Source organism: Accipiter gentilis, chromosome 29 (genome assembly GCF_929443795.1).
Source record: "Accipiter gentilis chromosome 29, bAccGen1.1, whole genome shotgun sequence".
In the NCBI taxonomy this organism is placed as follows: Eukaryota; Metazoa; Chordata; class Aves; order Accipitriformes; family Accipitridae; genus Astur; species Astur gentilis.
This window is the reverse complement of record NC_064908.1, coordinates 10,615,198-10,631,520: the sequence shown is the minus strand read 5'-3', so window position 1 is coordinate 10,631,520 and position 16,323 is coordinate 10,615,198. Positions and strand designations below refer to the sequence as shown.

The 16,323-nt window shown below is 53.2% G+C and overlaps 1 protein-coding gene across 1 annotated transcript in view; it reads right to left on the bottom strand.

Annotated features, from left to right (window-relative positions):
* The window catches only part of ARRDC1 (arrestin domain containing 1), a 36,562-nt gene extending 25,863 nt beyond the window's left edge, over positions 1 to 10,699 (bottom strand). Inside the window, exon 1 of the mRNA XM_049832831.1 lies at positions 10,394 to 10,699. Within this exon, the coding sequence (XP_049688788.1) occupies positions 10,394 to 10,511 (118 nt within the window). The 5' untranslated portion in view covers positions 10,512 to 10,699. The remainder of the gene's footprint in view (positions 1 to 10,393) is intronic.
* Between the last annotated feature and the right edge of the window lie 5,624 nt (positions 10,700 to 16,323).

The window sequence follows — 16,323 nt, the reverse complement described above, 5'->3', positions numbered from 1 at the left end:
CTACTACTGCCATGACCACCTCACTGCTCACCAAACACACTCCAGAGAGGACTCCCTCAGCATCCCCTTTCTCCAAAACTGCCTCTGGCAAAAAAGGGGTGTATTTGGAGGTCTTTTTAAGCTTCAGATTGATGTAGGTCCCAGTGCTGTGCCACCCAAACAGCCTGGGAAGAGAGGTGGGGAGGAACGGGATTACTCTGCCTTGAGAGCCCACAAAGGCAGAAGTGGCTGCACTGTTAACAGCAGAGCAGCGCAGAGCCCATACACGCAGCCTGGCAGGGGTGTATGGCTGCACAACTATTGCCGCCCACACCGTGCCACCTACCCCAGCCTCCCTGCTGGAGGCACTGGGGCTAGGCTGCCAACCAACACACCCATGGGCTTCCTGCAGGAACAGCCCAGGCTGAGCCTGGGACAGGCAATATCCCTCGATGGTGGTTATGGAGTAAGTAGGGAAGGAGAAAGTTGTACCTCAGACCAGTCTGGGGAGCCCAATCTCTTGCCCCATCCTAAACAGGTAGCAGGGCTCAGCAGAACTGCTCCACACACCGCCTGCTGCCACACGTGGAGCAGGGGTTGGTGATGCCAGCCCTCGGGTCCTCGTGCAAGGGGAGCGACCATATACCACCATAGCGTACTGAGGGACTGGCCTCTTCCTCCCAAGCCAGTACGGCAGATGCAAATGCCTGTGTGCATTCTCTGTGTGCTGGGAACAGCCAGATCAGACAGCAGTACAGGAGGCACTGCAGGAAACTTAAGTATTTGGCAGAGAAAGGCAGACCTCACAGCTCACTATGAATATCTCCATGCCAGCCACCCACCTCAGCTGCACTGCCAGCATTCACAGCCTCCTGTCCTAATATCTACCCCTCTCAGTATCAGACAGGGAATGCAAAAAGGTTGCAGAGGAGCAGAAGGCTGGAGGAGAAAGCAGCAGTATTTCACGTGGATCTTCAACCACTTTGGTACATGAAGCCAACTTTCAGCTTCAAGAAACTTCTTTCCTTTCTACTTCTCTGGACAGAAATTCAGAGGGGGAAATTCTGACCTGTTTGGAAACTAGCGTGCCTGCCCTCCTTTAGATCTAGGCTCGAGACTCACTTCTGTGCACCCCATCCACAAGAGAGCCGTCTGTGCTTTTACTAGGATGGAACCAAGCTCCAGGCAGGGCTTGCAGCAAGAGTCACACGCTGGCTAAGGGCAGCTCAGCTTGTTACCCAGCACATCTCAGCAAATAACACGACCCCTGTCACTACCTGCACTCCCTCCTTCTTGCCCTCCTTTCTGCACAAAGCTCAGTACAGCTTGGTATAGCCCAGATGCAGCCCAGCCCCTCATCTCACCCTTGCCCTGCTGCCCAGAGCATTACACCCAGCTCTGTGGGGCTGCAGGCTGCTGCCTGCCAGCACCAGCACCTCCAAGCGGCAGATGCTGCCAGCTTGGTACAGAAACAGCTCATATTTAGGATCTCAGTGAGGTCTAGGAGAGTTTTACTCATGATCCCCTAAACAAGACAGATCCTAATTTAGTACCATCCTTCTCAGGGGACCTGGGCAACTTAAACTTGCTTTTGTGAGCCCTGGGCAACCTGAATTTAAGGAAGCTATGCTCTTCAAAGCAAAACAAGGCTGTACATACAGAAGCAGTCAGAGCATCTTAATCTTCAGTGTTTGGCCCCTAGAACAGCCCTGTGGGAGGGGAATGCAAGTCCCAGATGCCCAACGTGCAGCCAGACAAGTGGAGCAGAGCCAGCAGCTTGCCCCGGCTCACAAGAATGCTGATAGACGCCAGGACCTGCCAGCACTCAACACTTCGGCCAGCCAGGGACCACAGCCCCCTTTCCTTGGGCTAGGCAGCACTGAAACAGAAGAGAGGAACCTCTTTTTTTATAGCTTGCCCAAATTAAAACAGGTTTCCACCCAGCACTTAGCCACTTTCGGCCAAAGCAGTTAAGATATTCCGGTACACTTGACTTGGCTGTCTAAAAAAAGGAAGAACCAGGCAGGAAACCCCACCACAGTTTACCACACAGTGCTGCAGGACCAAAGAGGCATTTGCTGGGTGCTTTAAGGCCATGCTGTAACAAACTGCCCCTTTAAAATCATTAACAAACTCGATCATTCTTTCCCAGCAAGTGCAAAGCCAGGCACCCTCTCTCACCTCACTGGCAGAACAAGCCAGCGATTCACCTGACACAAGGAGCAGCCAGAGAGGCTGAGCTCTCAGATGTCCTGGGAACACAACTCTGTGACCACCACCAGCTCCACTCTGTTCTTCCCACACCCTGGAGCAGGTTCAACAAGCTCTCCCCCACTCCAAGAGCCCCTCTGTCCCCACAGCAGGAGCATCACCCCTCCCCACTGGGTGCAAAAGTCACTGCAGGCAGGTAAACAGCCGACTGATCAGGTTTCTCTACTTACCACAGGGAGATTGGTTCACCAAAGCCTACTCCCTTTTCAGGCTCTTTCTAAATAAAAGCTTCAAAGAGTTCTGGAAATTCATGCTTAACAGGCTTACTGTAATGCCAGAGCGCAAGGGCTCCTGTGGGCCAGACTCTGTTGCGGGACTGAGTCACACTCATTTTCCTCTGAGACTCTCAGATACACTTGTCTAGGAGTTAAGGCTAGAAAAAGTCCTGCTGGCTGATGCTTATTTTGGCAGATCCTCACTGCCACCCACAGCACAGCCTGACACAGCTCTCATGGTCTTCTCAGCAATGGCCAGCCTTGCAGATGCAATGCAGATGCTCAGGAAGAGGAGGCGATGCTCCTCCATCCCCTCCTGGGGCTCAAGGGATGCTCCTGGGCACGAACTCCCCAGCACCCACTCACTGTCCTCAGAGAGGAGCACTCGCAAAGTCAGCTCAGCACCCAGTCGACCAGGAGAAGGCCTGTTACAGGGTGGACACCCACCATCACATGCACCTGGGGCTGAAAGGATTCAGCACAGACAGTATTGCCATAACCAGGCGTCCTGAGCAAGCCTCTGCCTCCCAAGGCACTGAGAAGGACTAAAGCAGCAAGTTCAGGACTGCTCAGCCATCCTGGAAACAACAGTTTCAGTATGATGCGGAGCCCGCATCCAAGAAGAGAAGACAAGAGCACAGGGGACAAACAACCATGCATAACTGCACTAAGGCCCATCCGCCCTGCCGCTCCACTCCCGGCGCTGAACTTGCAAGTCAGCAGATAGAATTTGCTGAGATATCTCCCAGTGATTTAGCGCTGCTGCAGCTCCCAAGCATAAACCCAGAGCCAGCTCACCTCCTCCTAGCAGGAGGAGGTTTCAAGTGCCTTTTCCTGAAGAGCCTTATTTATAAGCAGTAAAGCAACATACCATTTATTGACTCCTCATTTCACCCAGGTACCAGCACAGGCAGGTGCGCCGGTGGGGAGGCAGGAAGGCACAATGTGGGACAGCACGATGGGACAACCCAGCTGCCTCGCCTCACCTGCTCCCTGCTGAAGATTTCACATGCCACACCAAGCTCCCAAGCATTGCTTTTGCATACCTCGGTTGTCAAGAAATCCCCCTGCCCCAGCATATTCAGAGAAAGCAGCCAGAATCCACTTCATTCTGCATAAGAGCTGCTCCTGTGATTTTCTTTGATGCCATTCAATGCAAGCAGCTGGATTCTCTATTTATAGCAAGATCATCAGTTTGGAAAGACAACTTATGTTTTTGTTATTACCAGAACACCAGATACATAACAAATCCCCACTATGCCAGGAGTGCTATGAGTTGGTATGACAGAGGTCATGGTCAGGCTGGACACCTGCAGAGATCAAAGCAGACAGAAAACGGAGCACTCGGGACTGAGAGCTAAACCCCTGGATCTGACATTCAGTCCTGTGCTGACACGCCCCATCAAGAAGGCACCAACTCAAACCCACACATTAAGCTTTCCTCCCAGGAGATGTTGCCTTCCGAGACAGTTTTATTCAAGTCTTATTGCAGGGAGTATTTGGGATTCAGGCGGGTGCACTCGGAAGGGATGGCAGCATTGTTACCTCTGGCCTGAGCTGCTGGAGCCAGAACGACCGGGAACATGGTTCTGTCAGCAAGAACAAAGGATTGGAAGTTATAAGCATTAGTGCTCCAGAAATGATTCATGCTTCTTGGAAACAGCCTTTTTGCTACAGATATCTGATAAACTCTGGTTTTTAAACAAGATTAAGGTACTCGGAGATCAGGGTATTTTTAAAACAGGTCTCCAAATAATTCCAGGCTGGCACTAGCTTGCCACCCTCATCTTTTCAAGTGGGTCAAAAGCAGCGTCCATCCTTACCTCAGGACATCCCCATATCCTCTCTGCTACCACCATCCAGCATCTCAAGGCCCCAATACACCTGTGGGATTTTGCTCAAGCCATTCAATTAAACCACATGGCACTGACCACCCCTCTGAACACAGTTCCTCATGCTGGACAAAGTGGTACCCGGCCACAGCTACTCACTTTCTGGTGAAAGGCCTCCACCCACAAGCTTATTCACAGCAAAACACCCAGCTCACACTTGACACTGGCACCCCATCAGCTAGTTTTAACTGGCCATCAATGAGAGTTGGGGGATGTGGAGTTGCTGTTTAAAAGCCATCACAAGGAGACAGAAGCATACACATCTTTGTGGTCTGAAGCCATTCCACCCCTCTTTTCAGATCCTGGACAGGACCCAGGGACTCGGAGCACACGCAGGCACAACTGTGCACAAGACAAAAATCCGCTGACTGGCAGTAGTCTGGTCCTTTGCTCATTTTCTCCTCTCCTAAGCAGTTTGCACTTCTACACAAGAGATTTGAAGAGCGACAGATTTTAATAGCAGCACAAAGAGGTAATTAACTTCCACAGCAATCCCTGTTGCCAGACTTCAGAGGTCACAACAGTAGCCTAAAGGCTGTATGTTGGATATCTTGGCAATCAGCCCTCAAGAAGAGAGGCACCAAACCAAAACCCTGTCCCTGGCATGCTTGCCAGGCTGTTTCAGGAGCAGCTGCCCTGAGCAGAGGGAGACTTGCCCCAGTGCCTGGCAGAGCACCTTTCTCTATGCTTTTGCACAGGTCAGGTCCGCAGCAGCTTTGCAGCACAACCCAGCCACCCCATTGCCCTTCTCTTGGGAGAGCCCGAGCATCCCCTTCTCCAGACAGCAGAGGATGGTCTGCATGTCCATCCTACTCTTCTGGCTGTAAGAGCCTCCAGCAAGACTTTGCCAAGACAATTGACAGCTATGTGTCTTCTACAGACGTACTTCTTCCTCCTCCCTGAGGATGACTTTCAGCAAAAGGTATTCTACAACATGCTACAAGTGGAGCATGCCCATCCATGCACCCGCACCTCCCTTGCCAGAGGGGCTGGCCCGAGCCATCACCCTCCCTGGCTGCTCCTCCTCGCCCGACTCTGGCTGTGGGGCCATGCTAGGGATGGGAGCTGACTCTGGAGGAGAGGGATCAAAACCCACAGACTTCTTTCCTCCCAGCCAGGGAGCCTCCCTGCTGCCTACCTGATTCCAGCCCTGAAAGACAAGCTACATCTCTGCCAGCTCTGCACTGCTCCAGGGAAGGAATAAGCACTCACACCCCGTTTGTCACACTTGGAAGCAAATCAGACAGACAGAACTCTGCTCCACTTGTTCTCCCATTTTGTTAAACAAGAGATGGGAGGCCGCAGAATGTCTCCTCGCCAAGGAAAGCAGCAAACAGAGTTTTTCAGATGAGCACAAGTGGTGCGCGGGCGGGGCAGGCAGCAGAGAGAGACACACACTGCAGTGACAAGAGACACAAAACAATCTCGTGATTAGCTATTGACTCCAGAGGAGTTGGAGCTCTAACAGCAAGCCAGCCAGGAGAGCAAAAATCCCTCTTTTGTTCCACAGCCTCAGACAGACTTGACCACACAGCTCCCTGCTGTCTCACTGCAGATAATGAGAAAAGAAAGTTAATCCACTTCTCCTATAGCAGGAGCCGTCCAGCCTGCTGGAGCGATGCTGCAGAACGATATATGAGCATTCCTGCCTGCGCATCAGTGCCAGCCTCGCCTCGTCCTGGCATCCACTGCTGCTAGCAGATGCCAGATGGCTTGAGGACCTCACCGGGCACTGCCAATATTGCCAGGGCTAGTGACAGCTTTGGATCCGCTCCTGCCTTCCAAACCCACCAGGCCCTTGCTCAGCTCTGCACTGTTGGCACTGCACTCCCTTGCCACACTCCATCCCAAAGCAGAGACCAGCCATGGGGTCCCTCCCACCCCAATGATGTATAGGTGACCTATGCTGCCAAGCACAGAAATTTCAAATCCACCTTTACAGAAGACAAACTTCTGACTCAGGATAGAGCAAGCTTCAGACTAGTAACCAGGGACTGAATCCATTCTTTCACCATCACTTTCCTAAGCAGCTCAAGCCACAGCCCTTCTGCAGGAACAATGTTTTCCTCTGTATCAGAGGTCAAGTGGTAGAGAGTCCTTTGGTGTCACCTCTTCCCCTCAGGAACAGCACAGATTACACGCATGTCAGGACCACCTTACATGTTAGCCAGACCCAAACTTCTTCCTACTGCCTTTCTAGCGAAACAGAAGTCATCTTTTAGTTTGGACACATGACTTAGGATCCGAGTGACCTGCTTCTCAACTCCTTTCTTCACCACCAGCTTTCTCGGTTCTCCACATGAGAAGTGAGAATAATTACTACATTTAAGATTAGAGAAAGAAATTATGATTCACTGGCTCTCTGCTCTGCAGAAATGGGAATTATGTACCTTGGTACTCCTAGAGAATGAACAGACATAGGTACTTGTGTCTGGAGCTTTGTAGTTCAAGGGAGTGATTTTTAAGTCAAGTCATCACTGCATAAACCTGGACAGCTAAATAATAGAGTAGAGAATAGCAAATTGCTGAAATATGCTCCGGAAAGCACTTGCAGTTTCTTTACTCTTAGTGACCCAGGAGAGAGGGCTGTTATTTTAACATTACACTTCTGCCTGTGAGAAGCCTCGCTGAATGGCAGGCAGCAGGACCGAAATAATCTGCATGGCCCCTGGAAGCCACCGAGTCGAGAGGAAAGTGCTCCAGCATCCCCGAGCAGCACAAGCCTTTGTTCCAGCATGCTCCTGCCAGCGACCGGGGCTGCCTGCCCTGCTCTGAACGAACTTATTTCCCTCCTTCCTTCCCCCAAATTAATTCTATCTCCAGCTGTCCCAGCGCCAGCTTCCTGTTAAGATTAATTATTCTTTGTACACCCATGTTTGATGATTTACCCAGCAAGCCAGGCACAATGATTAGGAATTCTACATTCCCACTAGTGCTCTCCCCTGAGGCTCAGAAGTTTTCAGGGAAGGACCTTCATCCTGGCACAGCCACCAGGAGAAGTGTGCCTCTCCAGAAGGTCTGTGTGGGTCACCGAAGGCCAGTCGTCATTTGTGACTATGTCGCAGGGTCAGCTGAAGATGATGTGCTACTGAACAGCCTTTATTGCTAGTCAGCAGGGCTGGCACGGAAGCCAGTGTAGGTGGGAGCATTTATGATCCCAAAAGGTGTGTCTCCAGTTACGTTCTCCTATGACCCAAGACTTCTAGTGTGTTTTGCAAGGCAGAACGAGCTTTGTTTGTTTGTATTGTCCACCTTTCAGAAGGTGCAATTTTCAAGAGCCATAACAAGTTACCATGTGGAGTAGTCATCTACAGTATTGTTTGCATTTGTGATCTCAAAAACCACAACACTGAGAGAGAAGCCACCACACCAGACTAGTCCGGCTCAGGAAACGGCAAGCACAAAGCCTCGGTGCTGCGGGCCAGACCTGCAATGGGCACAGACTTTGTGTCTTCTCCTGGGAGCTGTTTGTTAGTCTGAAAAGTCATAGCTGGTCACAGAAGTTGTCCTACAACTAGTTGTATATACTATGTAAGACAAGGTTATGCCACCCACCTCTCCCCACACCCCAGCAGAAAGCCACAGCACGTCAGAGGTTGTCTGATCCCTCTGCTGTTGAGCCCGTCCCTTTAACACCTCTTTCCTGTAGGTAGTTCCCTGCTGTCATGCCAAGAAGGATGTTCCAGTAGCTACATGAGCCTCCTCCTCTGAGGGCAAGACATTTTCTTCAGCCAGAAGGAAAGAGAGGGTGCCCATCCGAGAGACCCCCAGCCCCAATGTGGAGGGTTTAAACACCAGAGACCGTAAGATATAGAGCAGCAGGGAGGACACACAGCAAAGCGTCACCTTGCACTCTGCAGATGTTGGTGTCACATCCCAATGTGACTTATGTGGGCAGGTTCAGACACCAGTTATGGAAAGTTTCCGCCCCAGCTGGTGAAGCCAATGTGCAGGGACCTCAGCCCAAAACAGCTTCTCAGGTCACCTCTGCACAGAAGCAGAAGGAACAGCCACACACAGCCCACCTCAGATTTTGGCTTGATGCTTCTGCCAGCTTTCCTAGAGCCCTGCTCAGCTCCCCCAGCTTCTTACCAAAATCCCTGCACTGGCATCAAACACCAGATCCAACAGCAAAACCCCTCCTGGCTTCAGGACCAATACTTACACTGGACCTCCAAGTTTCAGAGAGTCAAAGCAATAAGGAAGCAGAAAGAAGGTCTAGAACAAAGAGACACCTTTCTCTTTCCCCACAACAAGCAGCTGCAGCACACTGGGAAGCAAAGGAGATCTGGTGTAGAGAAGAACCTGGCAGTTCCTCTCCAACATGGGAGTTATAGAGGCAACAGTAAGGTGTAACCGTGGCCAGCTGGCAGTGCAAGGGGCCAGCACAACCAAGCCCTCTGAGGCCAAACACTCTCATCTCGCCCAAGAGGTATCTTCAGGAACAGGAAGTCAATGGGATGGGCTGAGGATGGAAGTCAGCCACACTTCGTTAAGAACGTCTTTGCTGGCAGAAGTACATCTGGGAGTACCCTCCAAGGAGATAAATGCTGGATGTGCAAACTGTGTTGCTCCAACAGGAGTTAAACAGGCTACAAGTCTGCACTTGTCCTAGACACTTTTTTCCTCAGGAAGCTTCCAAAAAGCCACTGCAGACAACTGGGAGAGGTGCTTGCAAAAGCAAGACAGTCAAGTGTAGGCACCATCATCCAGGCTGACATCTCTGTTCAAGAGACTTTGCATTTTACATTCTTCAGTCTTTTTTTCCCCCCAATAATTTGTTATAAAGGAAGAAGTGTGCACATAGGAGAAGCAAGCAAGACAACCCCAGGGAAAACAGCAAATCAGTTTGCATTTCCATGGCACTGAGCACAAAACTAACTTGTAAATGTGAATGGCTTCTCTAGGGTGGGGGAGCAAGTTCCCAGTTTGGAAGATCTGAATCCAGCAGCTCGCCTCCCCCGTCCCTCCACCCCAACAGACTGCACCCACCAAGAGGGCCTGGGTCTCAACTTGGAGGAGCAGCCACCCACACACCCCTGATACCTCCTGCACCACGACCACAGCAGAGACCACTGCTGCCTGCAGCTGCCTGCCCCACAGCCAGGCACTCTCTCCCCCGGCACACACAGGACCAGGTACTCAGCCCAAACTGGTACTTCCACAACTCAAAACGTTCAAGTTCATTTGAGATGTTACAAAACGGTTGCTCGCCATGGATCATGCTTGCAAATGGGCGGGCACCCCTCCTGCAGCAGGGACAGCCACCAGCCGGGACATCACATCGCCTGTCTCCTCCCGGCCTCCTCCCATCACCCTGCCATAAAAAATACGCATTTCGGCGCTTCCTCAGACCCATGAGTACAAGGGCCCGGTGCTGAGGGGCTGCCGCCACGGCGATGCCGGCAGCCCTGGGAGGCCGCAGGGCTCCGGGAAAGGCTGGACACGGGGGCCAAGCTCCTCTGGCCACCTCCCAGTGGCACTGCCCTGGGCACCCGCCAGCTGCAGAGGCTCCTATGAAACAAGCCTGTGCTGTTTTTTGGGTTGTTGGGGTTTTTTTGGTTTGCTTGTTTTGGCGGGGTGGGGGGGTGTGGGGAGGCGGGTTGGTTTGTTTTTTTTATGGGATGGGAGGAAAAAGTAAGGGGAAGCAGAGGAGGAAATAATTCAGCAGGTTGCTCCCATCAGACCCGCCGCTCCCCGCACCGCACCGCCTCATGGCGGGAGGGGGAGAAGCCAGGTGCCAGCCCCGAAGCACCCGGTCCCCAGCGCCGGGGCGGGGAGGAGAGGGGGACGGGACCCGGGACCCGGCTCCTCCCCGCGGCCCCCCGCCCCAGCTCCAGCCCCACGGGCGAGGGGCGTCCGCGGCCCCCCCGGTCCCCGGGGCACCCGCACCGTCCCTGGGCCCCGCGGGCTGCGGGCACCGCCGCGACGGGGACCCGACCAGACCCGTCCCGTCCCACCCCGGCCCCGCCGCCCGGGGGAGGCGGGCAGGGGGCTCCCCCAGCCCGGGAGGCGGCGGGCAGGCCGCGGGCTCACCTCGGTACTGCAGCGAGCCCGAGAGGCGCACGGTGACGGTGCCGGCCAGCGGCTCGCCGGGGCTGTAGACGACGCGGCTCTCGCCCAGGCGGATCTCGAAGAGCTGCACCTTCCCCATGGCCGCGCCGCGCCGTCCCGACCGGCCCGGCCCGCTCCGCTCCGCCGGCAGCACTACCTGCCGCCCCACGCCGCGCCGGCCCGCGACGTCCCTGCCCCGGCGGGCCGCCTCCGTCCCGCCCCGCCCCGCCCCCTCCCGCCCCGGCCGCGCTGTGGGGCCGGGGCGGGCCCTGAGGGAAGGGGGGAGCCTGTGGGGCCGGGCTGTGAGGGAAGGGGCAGCGTGTGGGGCCGGGCTGTGAGGGAAGGAGCCGGTTGTGGGGCCGAGCTGTGAGGGAAGGGGCAGCTTGTGGGTCCGGGCTGTGCTCTGAGGAAAGGAGCTGGTTGTGGGCCCGGGCTGTGAGGGAAGGAGCTGGTTGTGGGGACAGGCTGTGAGGGAAGGAGCTGGCTGCCCCAGCATGGGACCATCTTGCCTCCTGCTGCTCCCTGCTCCCTCTAATCTGATCTCCTCCCTGTAATTCTTCCGGCCCAGCTGTCACCTCTCCCCCTTCCTATTTTTATAACCCCAGTCGCTTTAAGCGTCCAAGCAAGAGGCAAATACAGGGGTCCCGACGGCGCCCTGGGCCAGGGCTGAGGGGTAAATGACGGCCCCGTGCTCCCCTTGGATCAGTGGGGTGAAGGTGTCCGACCCAGCCACGGCATCCTGGGAAGCTGGGGGTGAGCAGTGGGCTTCCCCCCATCACACTTGCCCCGGTGCTGCACGATTGAATAAAAAACATCTGTAAAACCCACACCGAAGGCAGTGCTGGGGAGAGACACCTCCTGGCGAGGCCTCCCGGCCACTGGCAAGCAGGCTGCGTACACAGGCGGAATGAATAAGTATAAAACCGGCTGTTTATCTGCAGAGCACACCCGGCCCGGACCTGGCCAGACAGACAGACGTCCGCCCGTGGACCCGCACTGACGCCAGCCTGGGCATGCGGGGCTGCGGGACCCTCCGTGCTGCTGTGTGGTGGGTGTTGCGACGTAAAACCCCTCGTAAAGCACCACAGGAGTTCGTGTACTCCCAGCGCACAGGGCTCCTGTTGGGAAGCCCTTCCAGTCCCTCCCTCCTCCGGTGTTTAAAATCTACCTCTTGTTTCCAGCCTGCATGTAGTCACAGGCAGTGTACACCCCTACGGCTTTCAGCAGCTCATCTCCTCCCGCAGGGCATACCTTGGGATGCATCCGTACACCACTCTCCTTGTGCTGCCCTTAGCTTTTGTTTTGCCAGGCTACGCATGCTGATTTTCTCCAGTCTTTTTTTGTGAGACAAGCCTGCAGCCTCTTTCAGCAGTCTCTGCAGCCCCTGTTTAGCTCTGCCAGCAAAACCAAACAAATTGAAGGGGGGACGAAAGCACTCTGTGCTACAGCAGATTTTACTGAAACACCTCTCCCCATGGAAGGTGGCCGAAGACTCAGGGCTTTGTGCACTGTTAGGGCCACCCCATCGCTGGGGCAGCACCAGCACCCTCACCAAAGGGACACCGCACGTGTGACAGCTCAGAGTTAAAAAACCCTTTTGCCAAAACCAAATCCCTCATGCCGCGTTGCAGCTCTCCTGACGTAAAGAGATTCACACGCCTTGTTTGCAGAAAAGTTAATTTTAAGCGAAGTTGCTCACCCAAGGTCACAACACGAATAAAAAGGATTCCTGCGCCAGGAGCTGAACAAAGACGCCCGGGCTCGGGCCGCGGCTGTGCACGCTGTGGCACAGCTACAGTACTGCAAGACAGGCGCCGTGTGCTTAGACAGAAATGCGCGAGCCCTTCTCGTGACATGGCCGGCAGCGATGCCACAGCATTAATCCATCCCCCAGACCATGGCTACAGTGTGCATAGCAGTTTGTAAGATGTAACTGGATGGGTATATATCAATATATTCAATGCCTGTGGTGCCAGGGCACCCAACATTCCCCATACAGGGCCCAGCGGTGCTGGGTTCAGGAGGGCTTTTCTCACCGGAGTCAAACGTGTATTTGCATTCCTGCCTCCCTGCTCATCTGCACGTGCCCTGGAGTCACCCCTCTTATCTAATTGTGTGCAGAGTCATCAGCGCTGAAATTCAGGGCAGGTTAAAAAAAAAAGCTAAGGATGTTTGGTAAACTACAAAAGATTCGCTTTCCTCACTTTCCTGCTATTTTGGACTATTGTTTTGCTTTAAAAAAATTGTTTTGAAGGGTTTGTTGTGGTGGTGGGAAATCTCACTTCCTCTGGGTTCTGCCTGCTCTCCCTTCCTCCTTTTTCCCTTATTAAAATGGAAATTTAAAGAGAAAGAAAAGAAAAACAAACGTCAACCCCAGCTTTAGAGTAAAATTTTCCTTTCAGGTGTCATCACATTCCCTAACTTCAAGGAACATGAAATTTCTTGACACAGAACATAATACTTATTAAAAAACCCCATGTATCAATAAAACACCCCCACTGGCACCTGAGCTGTGCTCTGCCCGCAGCACAGATGAGCTTTGACCACGGGCCCTGGGAGAGCGGCTGCGAGTGCTCTCACGCATGGGCAAAATACACCCACAAAGGGATCAGCTGTAACTTCAGGTCTTGTACTACCTATATCTGTATTCTTATATATCAGCAAAACACATTATGATTAAGTCATAGGCATTGTCTCATGACTTAAATCTGTTCTTCTCTTAGCCTTCCAGATGTTGTCCTGCAGCTGTGCCCAGTGACACGGACGAGGCACAGCACCACCTGACTGTGCCTCAGTTTCCCCCATGCTGGACATGATCGTTTCACCCAGTGGGGCTGAGCTGAGCAAGGGACCCGGGATTCCTCAGGGAGAGGCACCACGAAAATGCTCGAGAATACCTGAGCCGTGACTGATGCAGGGTTTGATGATGTGAACGCTTCTGGGTGAGGCAGCAGCACCATACCCCCGAGGCAATCTGTAGTTTGCTAGGTCATTTCCACCCGCTCCGTCACTTCGGGGTACGTGGCTGCTGGGGAGACAGGCCAGCCTCGCGGCGTGCTGCCTGGCACCCTAGGGATGTTCCTGGCCTCTCCTGCTCTCTAGCTGCTCTGTTACAAGGGGATGAGGAGTCTTTCTCTCAACCTTGAAGTTTTCTCACTTTTGCTTTTCCAACCTCTCCCCTGTCCTGCTGTGGGGAGCAAGGGAGCGATTGGGTGGGGGCTTCACTGCTGGCAGGGTCAGCCCACCACACCCCCTAAGGTTAGGCACCAGAGCAGCTATGATGGAGAAAGAGATAAAGCAGCAAAGCGTGGCCAAGGAAGTTGGTCATTAGGTTTCTTAAGCTTCCCTTGGACTAAAATTCACACATGTGAACAGCCAGCCTACAGAGGGCTCGCTGCTGTTAGAGTTATACTATATACACCAGTGATAACTATTTTATATAACTATGTACATATATAAAATCCACTATACCAATATATTTATATTACACTTATGTTTATTACCTTTCCAAATCACTTCCCTGCTTCACTCAGTATCTCACCACTTCTCAGCTGATCAGTCAACCACGTCATCTGATACTAACAGCAACAACAATTACTCATTTGAGTCAGGCTGACACCTTTCACCAGTTCACATGTACATAGTATTGTTCAGCCACACCTTCCTGCACACCCTGTCCTCTCCTCAGCAGGAGGCCATGGCCAAGGTCCCCCATCTCCTCGGCTGTGGGCCGGCGAGGCAGCTCACAGGCAGCTTCTCCAAGGGCACATGGTGGCATTGGAGCTAAGCATCCCACTGTTAGTGTATGAAGCTCTGGGATCTCAATGTCCTGGGGCTCTGCAGCAGCTCCTGGCCTCTCCTGGAACTGCATCTCCCCGATACACCTGATGGTTGCACCAAGCTTCCCAGACATGAGGGCCACCAGCCTGACCACAGCCCCACTCTTGGGGTCAATGAGAAGAGACCAATAAGTGATCAGGGGCTCTGCAAGGGAGCCAGGCAACAGCTTTGGGCTCCATCCCATGGATGCTTCATGACCCTGTATCCTGAGAAAATGTCCCAGGCTTCATTCAAGGAGTGAGAAAAAAAATAAAAATCCAAGTGGCTGTAATAGCTTAATAAATATCATCTGCTTACCCTCATACTGTGTGCCTGATTAAAGAATATATTGGCTGAGGCACCTTTACCAGAGAGACAAGACTACCCTTCACCATGGGACAAAAACCCTGTTCCATGTCCCTTGGCAGTTTGCTTCTGCTGCTCATCCCTTTTGCTGCTAATGTGCACGCCTGCTCTTTAGTCCGACTTTGGCAGGCTTCAGCTTCAGCCGCTGGTTCTTGTTCTGTCTTTCTCTGACATTAAAGAGTCCTCTAGTGCCAAGTAATTTCTCCTTGTGATGGTACTTACACACCAAAATCAAGACACCTCTCAATTTCCTTGATAAACTGAGCAATCTGAGCTCTTCAAGTCTCTCTCTGTAAAGCATTTTCTCCAGCCTTCGTGTTATTGTGCTAGCTCGTGTCTACGCAAGCCCACGTACTGGCATTTCTGTGTCAATGGAAATCTGTGTGCAGGAGCAGCCTCCCATGTACAGACACGTGCACATTCAGGAATTGATACCTTAGAGTGTATTTAACCCTAAATGCACACAGAGGTATAGCGCAAGCTCTTTAGCTCACATCACTGGAGACCAGGCAAGCATCCATGGGTAAACACATAGGTGCTCCTGGCCTGTTTTCCCCCCCATAAATTAACCCTCTCCCCTGGGGGAAGAGGCCTGATTCAGGGCCATCCCCCGCAAGCCAGGGAGAAAGATGAGGGCAAGGAGAGTGAGCCCCCCGCTGAGCCGCTGCGGTCCCATGACCCAGCTGGCACCCATCCCCTTCACGTGGGTGCTATTGCTTTAATTAGTTAATGCCCAGCCAGCACCTGGTGAGCCTCACTAGAAAATCCTTAGAGAGCGGCAAGGCATTAATTACTATTATTATAATTCTAATTGCACTGCCTGTATTTCTGATCTCCTCCTTTGCTAGAAGAGCTTCTGTTGCTCAGTGTGGGACTGGGGAGGAGGATCGGATGGTGGGATGCCTGTCCTCCCTTCCCCACGGGGTTCAGCATCCACACGCAGGCAGAGCGGGGACGGTGGTTGTTTGCGCTCGCCTACAGGCTCTGGGAATAGGAGGATTCACCTCACCTGAGAAAAAGGCCAAACTGAAACCAAGGGCTGGGCTGTCATACCCACAGCACCATGCAGTATTTTGCATTTCTCCCTCACTGCAACACTACGTGTATTTGGGCTTGGGTTTGCACAATGCCAGGGAAAGGCAGCAGTCGCTGTTTAACACATATGAACAGGCTGAGGGCAAGGCTCATGGGGATCGCTTCAGGGAAACGCTGTGCTGCCGGAGCAGGGCAGCCCCATACCTGGCTGTCTGCCATCCCAAGAGATGTCCTAAGCAGGCAGAGGATCCAACAGCAGTGAGATCACTAACCCTGTCTGATCACCACCTGATCCTGTATTTGACCTGGCTTTCATGTCTCCCTTCCCTTCACTGCCCAGTTCTTCCACTTCCCTTTTTCCCTGTAACAGGTTCCTCTAGCATAGCTGGCTGGGAGAGCAACCCACTACGGCCCCAACCAACAGCTCTTTCCACACTCCTGATGTTTGGTACTGTCCCTCTTGGTGGAGGTCACTGCCCCTCCACAGACTCACCATCAGGGACGTGACATCTCATCAGCCACTCCCATGCAAAGTCCATGCTCACACCTCCTGCAGCACTTTCACCTAAATCCACTGAATTCCCCCCAGAAATGGCTGAGGAGCACTCTCACATTGTTGGCTGTGGCGGAAATAGCCTCCAGCAGAGAGGCACTGACAAATATCTAGGGACAGAAGGCAGCAATGGTGATAT